We start from the raw sequence: 17,712 nt of genomic DNA, 5'->3' as shown, positions 1-17,712 counted from the left end.
AATATATAATCATATTTTTTTTTAGTGTGGGTGGGTCGCAGAGCCTGGATTAAGGGGGGGGGGGGTGGCGGGCTCGGGCTCACAACGGATATTAAACAATAGTGAGCCTCCGGCGAATAGTACTTTTTTTTTTTATAAATTAGAAATATTTGGATAAAATAATAGTTTTATATTTCGTATATCAAAAGAAAATTGTACAATTATTTATACAAATAACATTTTTATTATTGTATTTAAAAAAGTAAGAAATAAATTTATAAATGTAACTTTTTTTTGTCTGAAATATTATTATTTGTGGGTCACCAATATTTTGATTATGATTATTGGCCCCTAAAAATATTGGGCACAAAATTATCTTAATCCGGGTTTGTGGGCCGCGTAACCAACAGGGGGTAAATTTGAGCGTCACCATTATAAAAAGGTTGGGAAATACTGCTCTAGTATATAGTAGGTATGTTTTATAAACTCAATCAAAAAATTACTTTTCATGTCAAAATTCAAAATCAATTTATTATTTAACAAAAAGCATAAAAGTACAGAACATCGTCATTCTAACTTGTAAATAAATAGTCATTAGATATACATATAGTTATTAGTTAATACTAAAATAGTAAATATTTAATATCACAGCAAATGGTTATATAAAATAGTCATAAATTAATAATAATTAATATCTATACAGGTATTAGTATTCCATAGCGGTGTTTAATATACCTACAAGCGACAGGCTACATTACAGTTACAGATTTACTCATTTAATATTATATAGGTTATCACAATTATTATTGAAAATTTGAAACTAATATTTATTGTGTTAGTACGGACATTACGTTCAAGTCCAGTAGGTAGTATAAATAGTGTTTATATTTTATAATCAATTGTAGTAGATACATAGATATTAGATATATAGTTATTACCACCGATTAATATACTAATATAGTAATATACATATATATATTAATCCGTGGTTATTACTTATTAGTTATTATAGTTCATTCGGTTCATTGAAGTTCCTGGTTTATAGGCGTATACTACCGACAAATGAAAATTTTCCATTTAGTCTGTGCTTATTTCAAGGTGGATATACATAAATATATAATAAATATAATATAACATCACAGATTCGCAGAACAATATCCACCTTCGTTTACACTGTTAATACTATTACATGTTAATTGTTAATTTGTTATCGCAATTTGAAATTCGCAATAACAATAAACAATAATAATTATTGTTATTATTATCTTATATCACAATATACAATAATATTATTATGTTGGATTTATGTACAGTGTGGCCTGGGACTGTGATAACAATAAATAATGGTGAACACGACAAACTTGTTTGACTGCATTTCAGTCATTACAGCTACAGCTGCAGTGCAGTCCTCCTCGTGCCGCCCCAGCGTGTTGTTTTCTCTTTTTGCTACAGTATTTTTTTATCATAACATAGGTAGTACATAGTGATCGTTGTGCTCGGGCTATAATTTAATTATTTATTAATTAATAATTTTTTTAATACTATATTTTGCGATCAAAATGTATATTATATCGTAGTCTTAAGAGAACAATTTATATGTTCCTGCTTTTATAGTGCTTCTTAATTATACTATTATTTTTGCTTTAATATTTTCTTAATCAAATTTTATTTTTTTTTAACAATATTTGTTACAATTCAATGTTTAAATTTAAATATCAGTTTTCTCGCCTTCAAATATTTCAATTTGATGTTTAAAGCAAATGAAATTTTTCTCATTTGCCAAATGTATTACCAGTTATATTCAGAATATGTATATAAATTCAGAATAATTCTAAATATCTTGCTGAATAAACGAAAATATTAACAGGTTAGTATCTCGGTTAGCATCATGGATTAAAATTATCCTAGTTCATAGTATACAATTTTAAATAAGAACTGCTGATAAATTATCGTTGATAAAAGAGATGGTTGGCCAATGTAGTTTGTCTGTTTAAATTTCAAACTAATAATGAATCTTTGTATTTATTAAACCCTATTATAGTTGTTGCTAGGCTTACTAAGTAATAGGTATTTAGAATTTACCTATCTAATAAGCAATAATCAGGTAGCTGCTTATTTAATTAGGTAACTGCATGTACATATTTCTTATTTTATTTAAAAGTATTTTAATTTATTGAAGACAATTTAACAGTACCAATATGTCTTAACATTGTAGAACTGATATAATGTTAAAATTAAAAATATACATTCATGATAGATTTCAAATGATAGACATGTAATTAAAGTTTTGACATCATTGAACAAATGTATAGGAATTAAAAATACTAATTAATACTACTTACTTATTACAATTAAGCTATAATAAGTTTATTTGTAAGACTAGCTATATAATGTTTATATCGTAAAGAATAAAGCAACTAAATATATTATATTCCTTCTTGGTAATGTGTGCATTTTTAAAAATTTATTTGATACATTTGTTATTAATTCAATTAATTTGTGGATATCAATGACAGAATATTTTACTATAGAAACAATCACAATGGTTTTTGACAGTCTTGTAAAAAATAGGTATTTCTTTAAAAATATGCAAGTTCAGATACTGATTCTTAATTTGAAAAGTATTTAAAGGTATGTATTTGAATACTTAGCAATAAATGTAATTGAGTACAAATACAGATACTTGAGAAAGCATTTAAGTAGATGTATTAGTAGATACGTTTGACAGTTTTACATAAGATATTGTTTAACTGTATAAATCAATTAAATTACTGAACCGTGTTTTTTTTAGCATTTTCATGTTAATAGGATTAAAAATTGAAAATTTGTGAACTAAAAAGAAAAAGTTTTTAAAAAATAGTACATAATTCATTTTCATTAGGTATACGTGAGATATGTTGAGAAATTACCTAATATACTTAGTTATAGTACATTTTTCCAAAAATGTCGTATAATATATAGAAAATAGGTTGGTATTCAAGTAGCGTATTAGACAGGTGTGAGGTGACATTAGTGTAAATGTTAAACTATGTTTGTTTTTAATAGCTACATTTAAATTTAGGAAATATTTGTTGCTTGTGGTTTGTGGTGACAATTTTAATTCAAATTTGTAAAAAATAAATAACTTTGAAAATAAATTTGATTGGTATGAATATACACATTTCATTTTTCATTATAACTATAATATTTACTCACTCACATAAACAATAAATTGTATTAATTTTGATATTTGTATATAAATAAATTGTGAAATATGCTTTCATAAATTAATTATTTGAAGTATGATATAAGAAGATGCTACCGACAAACAAATATGATATCAAACATTTGATTAAAAACCATCAAAATCTGTATATAAATTTAACAATCTCTGATTATTATATAACAGGAAGAAATCTGATAATATTTATAAATTAAATGCTTATACATAGTTAAATTATTATTATTATTTCATATTATTTTTTTTATGTAAATAATGTATTTAATTGTTTAAAATATTTTTGTTTAGTGTATATTACTAAATTAGTTGATTGTTACTTTTTTTACATGATAATTTTCATAGTAATCTTATGATCCCTAATTTAATTCCAAGCTATAATTTTGTAAAACAGTAGATGGGATAGGTTAATAGTAATAATTTTATTAGCATTTTACTTTTTGGTTTATTTTTCTTTGAGATACACTACACATATATAATAAATAGTGTATACCTAGGTCCTAATTAGTATTAACTTATATTAATCAAGGATTAAAAATAAATTAATAATGTAACTCAAGGTTAGTAGATTTTTGTAAATACTGATCATCAAAAAATATCTATGTAGATGTATTTAATATTCTGCTATTTTAGAATAACGCTTCATTAGTTTTTTATTTTTGTTGTACCTAATACCAGTAGTATCCTACTATACAGGGTCATTAACATGAATTTTCTAAATTGCCTTGACATATCTATATTAATTTGACTATTGATACTTTTGTTTATTATTAAACATTTCATAACATGACTAGGTACAATAATATAGATTTTAAGGTGGAATAAATAACAAATTTTAATATTAAATTGTATATTATAATACTTTTATGAAACAGTTTATGTTCTTTTTAATTAAAATAGAAATATATTTATTTATTAAAATTTCTATGTACACTTAAAAAATATATTTATTTATTATGTGTTATTTTAATTTTATAGGTTGGTAACCTTTTGTCCTTTAATAACGTTTTGCTATGTAGGAGGGTTTGTATGACATCATCAGCCATATGGGGGTCATCAACATCACTACCGTCATTCATTGAGAATTAATTGCCCCATTTTATAATGTACTTATGTTCTGCCCTAGACCTTCCTGTACAATGTTGTTCCAGTCTGATCAATTTCGATTTTCGGATCACAATAGAATTAGGTTTATTTATTATACTCGTATTATCCAGCGTGTATTGGTTATAGGTGATGTATAACAGGAAATCGTCAAATGTAGATTTTAAATGTTTGTTTAATAGTCAACAGATCAGTTATTTTTGATATTATAATGACTAAAATACACGATTTGAACATTTGAACGTATTTGATTCTGTGCCAACTATTTGCACTTCATTGTTACAATCCTGATAAATCCTAAGAACTATTCTGACTAAGATATGGACAAAGAAAAATATTGGTTTTGCGTGTTTTTTCTTATAGACCTTGAGATACCATAATAGAAGTGCACATGTCAAATTAATTATGCAGTATAATTATTATTTTCATAAAATTCGGTTGTATATTAAAACTAATACAATTATAAACAATGTTAATTCTATAGATAATTTGATAAATTGTAACTGATGAAAGTGTTAAATAATAATGTTTACATGTGTTATTTTAATAATTGATTCTTATAATTGTATTATTGATACATTGGCCTTGAAATGTTTATTTTACGTTTCTTCAATGTATTATGTTCAAAAGTAGAACAAAATAAAATAGGACGAAAACTCGCTATTTTTATCTGAATAAAGGTAGTGTAAACGATTTTTTCATTGTTTCATGGAATGACTAGTAGTATTCTCTATTATTATTGCAGTATTTATAGCAGAAGACACAAGTCACAAAACGTTCTACTTTTTATGGTTAAAACACTAAAAATAAAAATGTAGTGATCGTGGATATATATTTTTTTACCCCTGGTAGTTATCATAAAATCGTGTAACAATTCAATTGTCAACCTACAAAAATAATTTAAAACCTTAAGGGTGAATTATTAATTTGGAAATGAAGTAATTAAAAATAGCCAATTATATTAGTATTTTTAATAAATCTAGATAGGTATCCACTTATTTCCAAACAATTGAATATCAGTTAAGAATAATACAAAAAAGCAATATTTATATTTTTTAGACGGGATGTAATAATTTAAAACTATGGATTTAAATCACAATTCACAAGACGTTCGTAAACAAATTTAAATAAAGAAGTTCTATTCTGACCCGCCCATAATAAACAAGGCATTATGATGAACACCTGTCAAACAAAAATATTGATTCGATAAGTCTATTTCAATAATGAAATTGTATTGATGTGTTTTCAAGGTCATATTTTATAAATATTTGCTTTGCAGTTTGTTTAACAAGATTAATTAACTTAAAATTCATAATATTCACATGATATATTATCTATCTTATCTGGATTAATAGAAAGCGAGTAATTATCATTACTGAAGCTGATCTCTCTTTATTCTGGTTTTGTATCTATAGTATAGTAGTGTATCTACACACAAAATAATAATTAAAATTCATTCTCAATTTCTTGTTGTATGTTTCAAGATGTTCCTCAAGCTTAACAGTTATCTGAAAAAAAATCTTATAATAATGATAATAATAATAATAAAAAAAAATGTAATGGAACTAATTACGGAAAATTACGGTACCAATATATGATTGTTAGGAACAGTTCGTAACTATTATGTTATAGTAAAAATGAACTATATGGTCTGATTAATTATGGTAATGCTTTTTCTTCTATTTGTAATATATTTATTTTAACTTGTTTAAATTAATTAAATTAACATTTTATTTAAAAGGTAAAGCTATAAAAATAAATTTATTATTAAACTACTTACTGAGTGATCCATTGAACATAATATGACACTTACTATTTAAAAAAAACGTTAAAAATATTTATTTTATTTTAAGTGATCACAACACATTTTTACAGGAAATAATTCTCTATTTATCGTTTTACCATTTTTTTATGTTTTGTTCTTTTTAAAATAACTTTGTACAATTTTAATTTCATCTTCCTAAGCAGAATATTATTCAAAGTATTTGATGTATAAAAGTCAAAGTTTGGTCAAGTAGTTTATTTTTTATAATTGATTTTTTTATTAATGCCCTAAAAAGTATGAAAAAGCAAAAAACAATATTTTAACTGCAATAATGTACTTAAAAAATGATCCAATTTTTATATTTTTTATTTTATTGCGAAAATCTGAAAAATTGTAATGTATGCATTGGTGATGATTTTAAGTATCGGCCGGGACTGAATTACTCATTCCAAACATACTAAAATTTGTTATGACGTGTGTTACGTTTATTCGTACCGGATGCAGTTCAGGCAGTACAGATAATAAATAACTGCCGTGTAAATAGATAAAGAAGTTTTGATAAATATCGAAATATCGAAATCATATGTAAATATAACGATCCATAAACGATAAATGGTCAGAACAAATTTCTTAAGTTAGTATTTTGAATTACCAATTAAATTTTATCTATGAATTAATTTTATTAGAAATTTGTATTAAAAATGAGATTAAAAATTAAAAAATTTACAGAAAAATTATAAAATAAAATTCTAAATTTGCGATGCATGAAACGGATTTTATACTTGAAAGCATTTTCGGCACTTAAAATAATGCATTTTGCATTGAAATACGTGTTTGTTATAACTTGTAAGTATTTAAAGTCGATGAAGTAGACCACTATGTCCATTATTTTGCGTGATGGTATCCTTGTACCACATCGCTTAACCAAAGTGAAATACTAATAATATAAGTTAAAATTCATAAACTACTCGACCAAAATTTAATTTTTATAAAAGTGGAAGTATTCCAAAAAATATTCTACTTAAAAACAAAGAATTCAAATGCTTGTTGTCATTAATATAAAAAATTTTTTTTTAGAATAAAATATATTGCATTTTAACAACTTAAAATTATGTAAAAATATATATTCAAAAATTTGAATAGTTTTTGAAACAATAAGTGTCTTACGTCAAAAGGATCACTCGGTATAATATTATTTATTGATTTAGTATAACTTGAATTTAACTTGTATTGTTTACTCTTTGAATTAAACCCTGAATTAAATTTATTATAAATATTTTAAAATTTTGATAAATCAATAAAATAACATGTTCTTAAAAATGGTAAGTCAAATATGTCATTTATTCATATTATTTTATATTATATTCAATTTAATGCAAGTTGAATTACCCGTGGAAGATAACAAATTGACAACATTTCCATTTAAATGAATGAGATTGTAATTTATTTGGATTAGAAAAATATAATGAAAAAAATTACTCTACATGGAATGTAGATTTGAATTGGATATATAGTTAGTTAATATATAATTGTCATTTTAAAATTTTAAAATATATTGTTTTATTTCTAATCAAGATATATCCTACACTTGTCTCACACCAAAAGGATAAAACTTTTATAATTAAAAATATAATTAACTTATATATTCATGGATTATAATTTATAGTTCGTTTAGTTTTTGAGTTTTGGCCCTCGAGGAACCATTATAAAAATACTTTACTATTATTTTATCTTTAATATTTAACATATAAATAATATGCTCGTAAATATGTATACAATTTACAGTATAAATTGTATATTATAGTATATTATACTGAGCACTTTAAAGTTGTAATATTTTACATAGATATAATTCACTTTATATGGTAATATAAATACAAGACTATGAAATGGCCTAGATAATATTCTAACTTTTAGTTTGATAATAGGTAAATTTACTCCAATATTAAAACAACAACATAAAATGGATTTTGCTGAACGAAGTTCGCCATGTTGTGTGTATGCGAAACGAAGAATACATGCGGGTGTGACGTTGTCTTATGATTTAAATTTGTTGGGTTATTGTTATTTATTTGAATTTAAGTTAGAATGTTGTCGTGATATGTATTATTATTTATTAGTAATAATTAATGTATTATATATAATAGAAAATAGTTTAGATATAAAAGTAATACATATTATTGCTTTCTATTACTATTCAATTTTCGAAATATTTAGACTAATTATTTTAAGCTATTTAAATTTAAAATTTAAGGTATATCACGAACCTGTTCACTATTCTACGACACGACCGACTTGGTATTGATTTATAAATTATAAGTTAATAACAATATGTTATTACAATATTATAATATTGTGAATAGGTACATTTAAATTTAAATGTTTATACTTATAGTTTACATTTAAATATAATACAATAATTAAAAACCTATACATTTAAATTTTGCTTTGAAATAAACGTATACGCGGTATAATTTTAAAAATATATTAACTCTTTTTGAGCTATTTATTATTTATACATTATTGGTTTTTGATTCAATAATTGCAGATAAAAAAAAATTTACTAGTTCAAAAAGCTATAATATTTAATACAAGATTCCACGTACGTTTTAATTCTCGCGATTAAAAAAAATTGTTCGTAATTCTATAGATTTTTTATGACCATTTGAAGTTTTATTTTTGACTAAATAGGATATTGTTCGTAAAATATTGATTTTTTATACCTTACTCAAAAATGAATAACCGTATTTACTTTAAGTGTTCACAAAATATTTATATGACCATTTTATGTACATGTTACAATTAACTTTAAAATTTAATACTAGTTTCCTCATAAGTAGCTTATTATGAAACAAAAAAATATATAACCACATTTTTTTTTTCATTTGTAGTTTGTAGTCAACAATTTTAATTACTTGGTTGTTTTTCAAAAATATTATTCGTGAGGATTTAAAACTTTCTGTATATTATTATATTTTATAAGCACATTGTCATTTTAAAAACATTTAGATTAATTTAAAACTATTGCCCTTTGTTTTTAAATCTTGGATGGGGAGGGAGGTTGGAAACGATGTCATTTTACTCTCCTCTTTTTTCTCAGCTTCATCGTTTGCTTATTTATACTAGTATACCATGATATTTACTCTGTTCTACATTGACACAAAAATTAATAAAAACACAAAATTATATAAATTTATACTGTTATACCTAATAATAAAATAAATTGATATAGTTTCTATAAAAATTAAATCAACATATCATAGTACTAATAACAAATAAATTACTTTAATATTAATATAAAAAAATATATCATGATATAAAATATACTTGGTACGAGTAATATTATTAGCTGACAGACCGTCTTCCCTTACAATTTTTTTTTGTATACAATGATTAATCATTTAAATTTAATTTAATATAAACATTAGTAAATTTTTAAATTAAAATAACTTGTTCAAAATAATAAATAAATGTTTCCATTATTAATTTCTTTAAACATTTTGTTAGTACAAAATAACTAGAAGAGAATAATTCATCGAATTTAAGGCTTCAAACATCTCTTGTAGTCTTATTACAATCAGTAATGTCCTAGATAGTTTGGCATCCATTGATTGCTATGCGTGTGGCACAAGGCCAGATGACATTTTTCCGGACACTATTTTCGTCTCATTACTCTCAAAACGCTGGAAATTTGAGAATATTTTTATTTTTTATATTTTAATGATAATTTGTGTTTCCCTTTTGTAAACATAATTGAGTTAAAAGGGTAGTCTTCGTTGTAGATAATTTAAAAAAGGTAGGTGTATCAGTATAATAGTTAATATAGATTATTTGGTTTAGTTATATATTGTATTAATGAAATTTAGGTCGTTATTCGTGGCTTGTAATATTCTAATTTGGTTCTTGGCGTCATTATTTTAGCTATACCTACTCATCCAGTTTTATTTGACGTGTGTTTCGCGAAAATATATAAATATGTTGTTGATAAAGAAAATAATAAATAGTCAACTGAATTTTTCTACTTGAATCGTGTATTTGTGTGGGATTTATAAGGACGCCCTCGTACTTCTAGTTCTGTTTTTGGATTACTTACATGCGAACGATTGATTTAATTACCGCGATAATTTAAACATTTAATTTACGTATTACATAAAAATAAAATACGTAATTCCTAGAAATGTTAGGTTGTTACTAGTGGTAAAGTATAGCCAGTATAGGTGATTCTAAAATTATGAAACCAGAAAGTTTTTAGGTAGTAAAAACTGTATGTGTAAAACTGTAAATGAGGCCCCGAGTGGCCTGCGAGTTGTATATTATGTTATTTTTGATTTATTGAAATGAAGTTAAACATGCATAATTTACATTCTATTTATAATATTATAGTAGTCATACTATATAAGTTATATTATAGTATATTATTTTCCATTGTTTAAATAATTACCTATATTAAATTACCTACCTTAACTTTTTTTAGGAAATAGAATTTTTTCGACTTATTTTCTATATATCTTTTTATTTGGTACTGACTTATGACAGGAAGCAATAGTATTACAAATATATGAGTATAATTAGACTATTAAAATTATGGGAAAAAAATCGTAAGTCGAAATTAGTCATGACAAAGTTTTATTTAAGCTATGTATAGTAATATAAAGATTCAGAATATCGGTTTATTTTGAAATTTTGTAAATATAAATAAATCTTTATTGGTAATGATTTAAATATTTGGTGATTTAGAGAGTTTGTTTTGGTTTGAAGATGAATTGGTAGGAATATGTTTTTTATAAACTGGAATTGCAATGGATTTTTATTTTTAACATGTTTCTACGCTATTAAAATCCGTGGGCTCAAAATGTAAATTCTTTGTAGTCTGTTATTTAATCCTTGAAGGTCAAATTTGCCAATGTAATGTAAAATTTTTTTAATATAAAATTGTCATTTGTTTCGTTAAATCAAAACTAAAAGTATTAGATTTTGAAAATATTTGACTATACTTTTACTCAAATTTAAAATTGTAAATCTATTTTCTAATTTATAATGCACTGCGTTATTCCGATTTATTGCTATTACAGTTCGTAAATAATTTTTAAATTCTGATTTTATAATATTTTTAATTTGATTCTTAATATTATGCCACTATTGCCGATTCTTTTCTGTCAATATTTTTTTTTGTTAACAATGTAATAAAATTATTTTACATATAGACGTGAATTTTCTTTAGTATAATGTCTTTAAATTGGTATATTTGTTCGGTGAACTTAAATTGATAATTATTATTGCATGATAAAACAATTTAATTGTATATAATAAACTTATGATATAATATACTTAAAATTAATTTTTGTTCTTTATAAAAACAGACTAGTTTATTTGAGTTGCTATTTAATTGTCCTATTTTATTTAGGACTTAAATAATGGCGTCACATTATCGTAAAACTCTTCCATCAGCAGATGCTGCACTGGCATCAGAAGTTTTTGATCGTTTTTGCACTGCTTCTACAATGAAGACTATTCTTGGTCATTTTCGACATCTATGTGAAATATTATGCATCAAGCCTACTAATTTTCCTCAATTTTATCCAAAACTTAAGGTAAGTTTTTAATTGCATAATTTAAGAATTTATTTAAGTTATTATTGTTTATTTAAATGTGTAGGTATATTAAATTTATTTTTATTTAAACTTTATAACAATAATTAATTATTATTAATTACAATTACATTCTTAATATATATAGCTTTTATTAAAATTGTAACTAATTATTTTCTAGACTATGCTATGTTCATGGAAAGCAAAAGCTTTATGGAATAAATTTGATAAAAAAGCAAGTCACAAGTGTTATAATCGTGGAAAAACTTGTATGAATACTAGGGTAAATTTAAATTGTATTATTATTTATTCTTTTTTAAACTAAGTTAAATAAATTATTTAGGTTTTAATTATTGGTTCGGGACCTTGCGGATTACGTGCTGCTATTGAAGCTCAGCTCTTAGGTGCTAAAGTAGTTGTAGTAGAAAAGAGAGATCGTCTCTCAAGAAATAATGTACTTCATTTGTGGCCCTTTGTTATTCAAGACTTAAAATTACTTGGTGCAAAAAAATTTTTTGGTAAATTTTGTGCTGGTGCTATTGATCATATAAGTAAGATATAAATATTGGTTCATATTATTAAATTAGCTTTCTATTAATCACAACTATTATTATAGGTATAAGACAGCTTCAATGTATTTTGCTAAAAGTTTCATTAATCCTAGGCGTTGAAATTCATGAAGGTGTCAGTTTTGATTCCCTTTCTCCACCACCCGATAATGATGAAAGTATGTTTTAATTTAATTAATAGTGTTTTAATTTCAATATTATGTTATACATAGTATACACACATAATACACCATACATACTATATGTTTATAACAATATCAATGTTCAGACAAGTGTTGAATTTCATTTTAAATAATATTTTTTGTAATCAGAAGTTACATATATCTCACTTCTTATTTTATTAAATTCATACTTACAATTTATTAATTTATAACCTAATAAAACAGTCTATTTTTTTTTTGAAAAATGTTTGATGTCTGTATTATTTTTAATTGCTAAACAATAGAAATTGGATGGAGAGCTATCTTTAGTCCATTAGATCATCCCGTTTCTCAGTATGAATTTGATGTTCTTATTGGTGCTGATGGAAAACGAAATACATTGGAAGGTATGTACTTTTAAAAAGATACTGCAATTTTATAATCAACATTTTATCATATTAATATGTTTTTATTAAATTTTATGATTTTTTTTTTTTATTTTATATAATATATATAATTTTATGATTATTTAGGTTTTAAAAGAAAAGAATTTCGTGGTAGGTTAGCAATTGCTATCACTGCTAACTTTATAAACAAACACACAGAAGCTGAAGCAAGGGTGGAAGAAATATCTGGAGTTGCTTTCATATTTAATCAAAAGTTTTTTAAAGATCTTTATCGGGAAACAGGAATTGATTTGGAAAATATTGTTTATTATAAAGATGAAACTCATTATTTTGTTATGACTGCCAAAAAACATAGTTTGATTGATAAAGGTGTTATATTAAATGTATGTATACATCTTTATATAATTGAAAATCCCTAATAACTAGAGGTCAGGTTAATATTCTCTTAAAATATAATATGATGTTTTTATGTTATTATAAAAGGCAATATTTTCTTCTAATATGAATTAAATATTTGTTATTGATCGATATTTTGGTATTTTGTATTTTATATTTCCTATGTAAATTAAATGTGTTATATTCAAAATATCTGTAGCTAACTAAATATTTTTGGTCTTAAATTATGCAATTTTTTTTTTGTGCCAAAAATACTTACCTTTCGATTGAATATGTAGTCTGTTTTTCTTAAGAAACATACTTGGTGTAAGAGTATAATATGATTAATGAAGTCTTGCTCTCATACTCTTGTATACTCTTAAAAAATACAAAAATCATAAAATTCTGACCTCTAATAATTTAAATAGTTATGTTTTAATTTTCTTCTCATCTATGTACATTTTACCTATAGGATTATGCTGATGTTGCTAAATTATTAGCCCTAGAAAATATTAATAAGGAAGCATTAACAGAATATGCTAAAGAAGCTGCAAATTTTTCAACAAATTACTCATTGCCTCAACTTGAATTTGCTGTTAATCATTATGGTCAACCAGATGTAGCTATGTTTGATTTTACTTCAATGTATGCTGCTGAAAATGCTAGTCATGTGATCCAAAGAAATGGTCATAAACTTTTGACTGCATTAGTTGGAGATAGCTTACTAGAGGTATAAAGTATTATGATATTTTTTTTATTGAAAAAATATTTATTTTATTTTTATTATACTATATTTTCAGCCATTTTGGCCAACTGGCTCTGGTTGTGCTCGTGGTTTTTTGAGTTCAATGGATACCTGTTGGGCTATTAGACATTGGGGTTCTCCAGACTCTAATCCATTAGATGTATTAGCTGAACGAGAGTCAATTTATCATATTCTTGGTCAAACAACACCTGAAAATCTACATAAAAATATAGTCGGCTACACTGTTGATCCTCATACAAGATATCCAAATCTAAATACACATGCTGTTTTACCTATGCAAGTTGTACATTTATTTGATTGTGATGACAAGACTGTTGTGGAAAAACTTCTTAAAGCTCCTCGCCAAACAATTACTCCAGTGCAAGATGTTCCAAAAAAACGTCGACGGAAAGGTAAACTATTGTAATAATTTGTTTTTTATTTTATGTTTATAATTATTTTTCTCATTAAAAATATTTTTATTTAAATATTTGAAAACAGTCCGTTTGGCTGCACTTGATCCTGCAATAAAGGGTGAATAATATAAAATACACAAAACTTATTCGTGTGTAGTACTGTGTTCTCTAACCGTGTGTTTTTTGTTATTTTTATTTACATATAAATAATAAACAATAGTATTTAAATATATATGAGTAGTTATTAATTTATATAGTGTATTTTTTTAGAAAGTCAAGTAAATCAAGAAACATTACATCATTGGTTAAAAATTCAAGTTGAACCTTACGATTCAATATCTGTTGAAGATTTTGCAAAATCATTTAAAAACGGGTTAGCATTATGTGCAATTATACATAGGTACCGTCCAGATTTGGTAGATTTCTATACTCTTTCATCTTCTGATGTGGCAAAAAATAATCAATTAGCTTTTGATATTTTAGAACATGAATTTGGAATTCCACCAGTAAGTTTATTTTTTATTATTTTTAATATTGAATATTATATTTACATATTTCTTTTTTAGATAATGTCTGGTACTGAAATGGAACAGTGTGATATACCTGATATTTTAGCCATGCTATCTTATTTGTCACAAGTGTATGATACATTCAGACGAGAAATTCCACATATAAATCATCCAAAATTGGTATTTAATTTATTTCATATAAAACAATTTAAATAGTTCAATATTATTTTTAAAAAAATTTTAGGAAGACAGTGATCATGGACCTACGCCAGCAGAAAGTCGTTTTAGAATTCATGTTGCTAGAAATAATATGCTTGCTCCGTATTCAAAACCTTCTACATTGGTAAAACCTATTTCGCAGTCACGAAAACGTTCTGGTGTTAATAATATATCTACTATTGATAAAAGTACTTCTTCTATGCAAAGACGAAATAGAAAGCGGCGTACCAACATAAATAATGGGTCATTGGTAAGTTAATTACAATTTACTGTATTTGATAAAATAATTTTTTTAAATATTTATATCATATAAAATGTATTTAAGTAATGACTGAATTTAATACAAAAAAATATTAATATTTTTGCTAATAATAAGGCACAAATAAAAAAAAAACTACATTTACGGATGCAACAAATTTATATAAGAGAACCTGAAGAAGATGAGTTTTTAGAAAATAATCATGAAAAGTTTAAAGAACGAGCTAGAGAGTTGGAGAAAAAATTGTTTCCAAGTGTAAGGAGAATGTGTTAAAAACTGTGATTATTGTGTTAGTGTGTGAATATTTTTATTAACTTATCCAAATAATAAATTATTTTTTAACTAAATAGTATAGTTATTTTAAATTATTAAAATGTCTATTCTAATATTAAATACTAATAATTTAGTTATATGATACGTATTTATACATTTTATAATATTATTTATCAGTTTTATTCATCCTCTCATTCATCTATCTTGTTATTTTACTTAATGAAATACTAGTTACAACAGCAATTGTCCTCCTTTTTAAGGTACTATAGACAATTGCTATTGTATTAAATTATTTTGAACTAATTTGTGTATGTTTTTGATACAGTTTTAAAACAATTAAGTTAATTAGTTATACATTAAATGAATTAATAAGTGATATGTTTTGTGCATTATTGATTATGTGTGTCAAACTATTACTAAACCACTTTAAACAGGTTCAGGAATTAAAATGTAGGAATTGAATTAAAACTAAAACCAAAAAAATTACTTTAAAATCCTCTTATATTTGTGAATTGTGAAATGCTTAATCTTAAATTGTATATTTTCATATTTATCTTTTAAGTATTTGTGACTGACTTAATTTAATACTGTGATATTGTTGTATTTGCAAATAACAATATAGCACCTATGGTGGAGAAAGGTGTGTTTGTATAATACCAATATATAATTGTAATAGTGTACTATATTCATAATTGTGTTTTCTTTTTAATTTTTAATTTTATTATTTAAGCCACGAGATAGTCGTGTACCAGAAGATTGTTCTTCACCACGATATAAAATGGAGGAAGATATTTCAGTAAGAGCCAAAGAAATTGAAGCAAAACTTAAAGGTGGCCCAGCACCTGATAAAAAACCTAAAGATCTCATGAGAGCTATTGGTATAGTTATAAGATTAATTTTATAGTTTATTAATTATTTTACATACAACTATGTAATTATTACATATGTAAAAGATTTTACTATTATCTATGTATGATATTATTTGTTTGTAGGAAAAATTGATAAAAGTGATTGGAATGTAAAAGAAATAGAACGGAAGATTGAAGAAAGTAAAGTAAATGCTAAGCACATTAAAAATGGTACTGAAAAAGTACCTAAATGGAGTCGCCCTCAATTTGACGATAAGGTATTACGATTAATAATATAATGATTTTTTTTTACTTAAAAATTTAAATCAATAATTAAATATGATTTTTTTTAATAAAAAATTAAATATATTAGGTTAGCGCAATCAAGAAAAAACTTCATGTAAAAGGATATCAAGATAATATCAACAATGACAAAAAATTCTTTGAAATTGATGATAATTTAAACAAACTAAATAGAAAAATTAAAGATGGAAATATTTTAGATCAAGGCTTACGCGGTGCTAATAAAGTTTCAGCAATGGCTGCACATTTAGCTACCATAAATAAACAGCCTGAACAGCCTTTACTTCAAAGATCTGTGAGTAAATTTTTCTTAATCTAATATTTTATACTTTAAGGATATTTAAAAAATTTAAAACATAACATTCATTTAGAAAATATTATTGCAAAATTCTGTACATTTATATAAGCACCCTTTAAAATAAAATATTTTAATTACTACTTAAGTATATTTTATTAAAATTAGTGTTTTTTACCTCTTTGTTGTATTTAATGAAAAATTGTGTCTAGAAATTGAAGTGAAAATGAAAATAAATATTTCTTAATTTTTTTCTTGACTTTTCATTTTTATACATTTATATCTAATAATATATTGGTTTAATTTTTTCATTAGATTTTTTACAAACAAGTTGAAATTAAAATTTATTTTCATTTAATATTTTTAGGGTACTAAAAATACTGTAATAATTCCACAAGGTGGAAGTGAAACATGTCATTTTTGTAAAAATCGTGTTTATTTAATGGAACGGTTAAGTGCAGAAGGCAGATTTTTTCACCGTGGTTGTTTCCGTTGTGAATATTGTCATACAACTCTGAGATTAAGTAATTACATGTATGACCGTGAAGGTAAATACGACAATCGTTTCTACTGTTCTCAACACTTCGGAATGTCTGGAACACAACAGATGAGATCTAGGCGTAAACTTGAACAAAAGACTGAACCAGATTTAGGAATTAAACCAATTGTTTTAGCCAAAACTCCCGATAAAGTATGTTATT

General features: G+C 24.4%; 1 protein-coding gene across 4 annotated transcripts in view; it reads left to right on the top strand.

Moving 5' to 3' along the window:
* The first annotated feature begins 1,404 nt into the window (after nucleotides 1-1,404).
* LOC113550115 (F-actin-monooxygenase Mical) overlaps nucleotides 1,405-17,712 on the top strand; it is a 29,179-nt gene continuing 12,871 nt past the window's right edge. For 2 of the 4 annotated variants that reach the window (XM_026951774.1, XM_026951772.1), the window contains exons 1-18: nucleotides 1,405-1,846; nucleotides 11,470-11,656; nucleotides 11,835-11,936; nucleotides 11,997-12,204; nucleotides 12,270-12,380; nucleotides 12,668-12,769; nucleotides 12,896-13,152; nucleotides 13,617-13,874; nucleotides 13,945-14,302; nucleotides 14,391-14,423; nucleotides 14,576-14,811; nucleotides 14,872-14,994; nucleotides 15,059-15,283; nucleotides 15,410-15,547; nucleotides 16,296-16,443; nucleotides 16,558-16,691; nucleotides 16,787-17,011; nucleotides 17,379-17,702. In XM_026951774.1, coding sequence (XP_026807575.1) covers nucleotides 11,480-11,656; nucleotides 11,835-11,936; nucleotides 11,997-12,204; nucleotides 12,270-12,380; nucleotides 12,668-12,769; nucleotides 12,896-13,152; nucleotides 13,617-13,874; nucleotides 13,945-14,302; nucleotides 14,391-14,423; nucleotides 14,576-14,811; nucleotides 14,872-14,994; nucleotides 15,059-15,283; nucleotides 15,410-15,547; nucleotides 16,296-16,443; nucleotides 16,558-16,691; nucleotides 16,787-17,011; nucleotides 17,379-17,702 — 3,159 coding nt within the window. In that variant the 5' untranslated portion in view covers nucleotides 1,405-1,846; nucleotides 11,470-11,479. The remainder of the gene's footprint in view (nucleotides 1,847-11,469; nucleotides 11,657-11,834; nucleotides 11,937-11,996; nucleotides 12,205-12,269; nucleotides 12,381-12,667; nucleotides 12,770-12,895; nucleotides 13,153-13,616; nucleotides 13,875-13,944; nucleotides 14,303-14,390; nucleotides 14,424-14,575; nucleotides 14,812-14,871; nucleotides 14,995-15,058; nucleotides 15,284-15,409; nucleotides 15,548-16,295; nucleotides 16,444-16,557; nucleotides 16,692-16,786; nucleotides 17,012-17,378; nucleotides 17,703-17,712) is intronic. The other 2 variants (XM_026951773.1, XM_026951775.1) reach the window with 2 other exon arrangements.

The sequence above is a fragment of the Rhopalosiphum maidis genome, chromosome 4 (genome assembly GCF_003676215.2).
Source record: "Rhopalosiphum maidis isolate BTI-1 chromosome 4, ASM367621v3, whole genome shotgun sequence".
In the NCBI taxonomy this organism is placed as follows: domain Eukaryota; kingdom Metazoa; phylum Arthropoda; class Insecta; order Hemiptera; family Aphididae; genus Rhopalosiphum; species Rhopalosiphum maidis.
This window is presented reverse-complemented; position numbering and strand designations above follow the sequence as displayed.